The sequence below is a fragment of the Pistacia vera genome, unplaced genomic scaffold (genome assembly GCF_008641045.1).
Source record: "Pistacia vera cultivar Batoury unplaced genomic scaffold, PisVer_v2 Contig938, whole genome shotgun sequence".
Classification (NCBI taxonomy): Eukaryota; Viridiplantae; Streptophyta; class Magnoliopsida; order Sapindales; family Anacardiaceae; genus Pistacia; species Pistacia vera.
The window spans coordinates 1-1,545 of NW_022196821.1; the positions used below are offsets into that span (position 1 = coordinate 1).

At 36.1% G+C, this 1,545-nt stretch overlaps 1 protein-coding gene across 1 annotated transcript; it reads right to left on the reverse strand.

The window, feature by feature from the left end:
• Positions 1-430: 430 nt before the first annotated feature.
• On the reverse strand, positions 431-1,319 carry LOC116120483 (the record flags this gene model as incomplete). The annotated part of the gene is made up of 2 exons (XM_031406430.1): positions 1,077-1,319; positions 431-989 (listed from the first exon to the last, which is right to left on the reverse strand). Coding segments are annotated over exons 1-2 (731 nt in total), but the record flags the coding sequence as incomplete, so codon positions are not given.
• Positions 1,320-1,545: the final 226 nt, after the last annotated feature.

Consider the following 1,545-nt stretch of genomic DNA (forward strand, 5'->3'; position numbering starts at 1 on the left):
TAGTTTTCAATCATAACAGCTGTAAGTCGGGCATGCTATTATTATTTGTCTCCCACTAAAATGAAAGATCATAATGGTCTCCCCACAAGTTGATATGATTAAAAAACTTTGGAATCATAAAACTTGCATGTAGTGTTTCAACTTTGCTTCCAAAAATTAAAGTTCAATCAATCCCTAAATCCTCAAATATTTAACCACACCTAACAAATTCCAAATTAGAATTCAAGTAGAAGGATTTAGAGTTTTTTGTCTCTTTGAAGTTCCTTTTAAGCCACCCTACCATTAATATTAATAGCAACAATTAATAAGTAGACTAGCTTAGGAAAATTTAACCGTTGGGTCTTTTGACTTTCTTAAAATCGTAAAAAATGGTTGCAACATAAGGAATTAATTCTTATCTTATTTTGTTGTTGTTAGTGATAAATGATACATTTCATGCATGCAATATGAACAAAAGAAAAGACAAATATAATTAATATTAATCAAACAAAAACAAATTATCAACAGTGATGATGATTTACCGTTTGTGTAACGTCGAGAGTAGCCGCTCATCAGACTCGCCGTTGTCATGAAATCTTCAAGCACGGACACCGGACTCGGTTGCAACTCTCCGTTAAGCTCCAAACACTTGTTATCTCTTCCACCAAAATTCTCATCATTATTTTTGTTATTATTTTCTTCGTCAGCAATGGTACTGACACTGCTCTTCACAACGTCAATGATCTTCTTCAGAGCTTTTAAATCCTCGTCACATTTCTCCAACGCTTCAAGTAATTTCCTCCTCTTATCCGCAGCTGATTCAGCCGTCAGAACCGCGGACGGCGGAGTAGTTTGCAAGTTCTCCGGTGACTTTACGGTGATCGACCGTCGGATCTCCGCCGGCAAAGTCGGACTCCTCGGTACACTGTGCGAGGATCTTGGAGGTCCATTTGCGGTTTTCCTCTCTTCTTCTAACGACGAAGAAGCCGAGTTCTTCTCCTGCTTTTTCCCTAAGAAAATAAGAAAGAATTTTATTAATATTATAATAATTATTTAAAAAAACTTATGAAACTTTTTGAAAGATAGAAGAAAAGAACCAGAAGTGATGAATTTGCCATGGCGGCGGTTGTTGTAACCATAAACAAAGCGGAAAATGCCGGATATGCAACCGACGTTGGTCTTGAGGTGGCGGACATTTTTGGGAGAATTTGCGCGGCGAGAAGATGAAGCAGGCAGTGATGTTGATGAATCGTCTTGTTTATTCACCATACTAAAATTCTCTCAAATTATTTCAAGAAAACAACGGCAATAAACTTGAAAGGTTTAATTCTCTTCCCTGGTGAATGTGTGTAAAGCAAATGCGGCAAGTAATAAACTTAAGCACGTGGAGTTCTTTTTTAAGAGCTTTAATTTTTATCATGTTTCAGCCGTTGGATGGATGGATAAGGGTTCTATTACAATCTTTACCTTTTTTAAATTTTAAATTTTTTTTTTTTTTTTTATTGGTTTATTGAGGTTTTGGTTTTCTTGGTTATGAGTAATAAAGATGGCACGAGAACTCAGTGA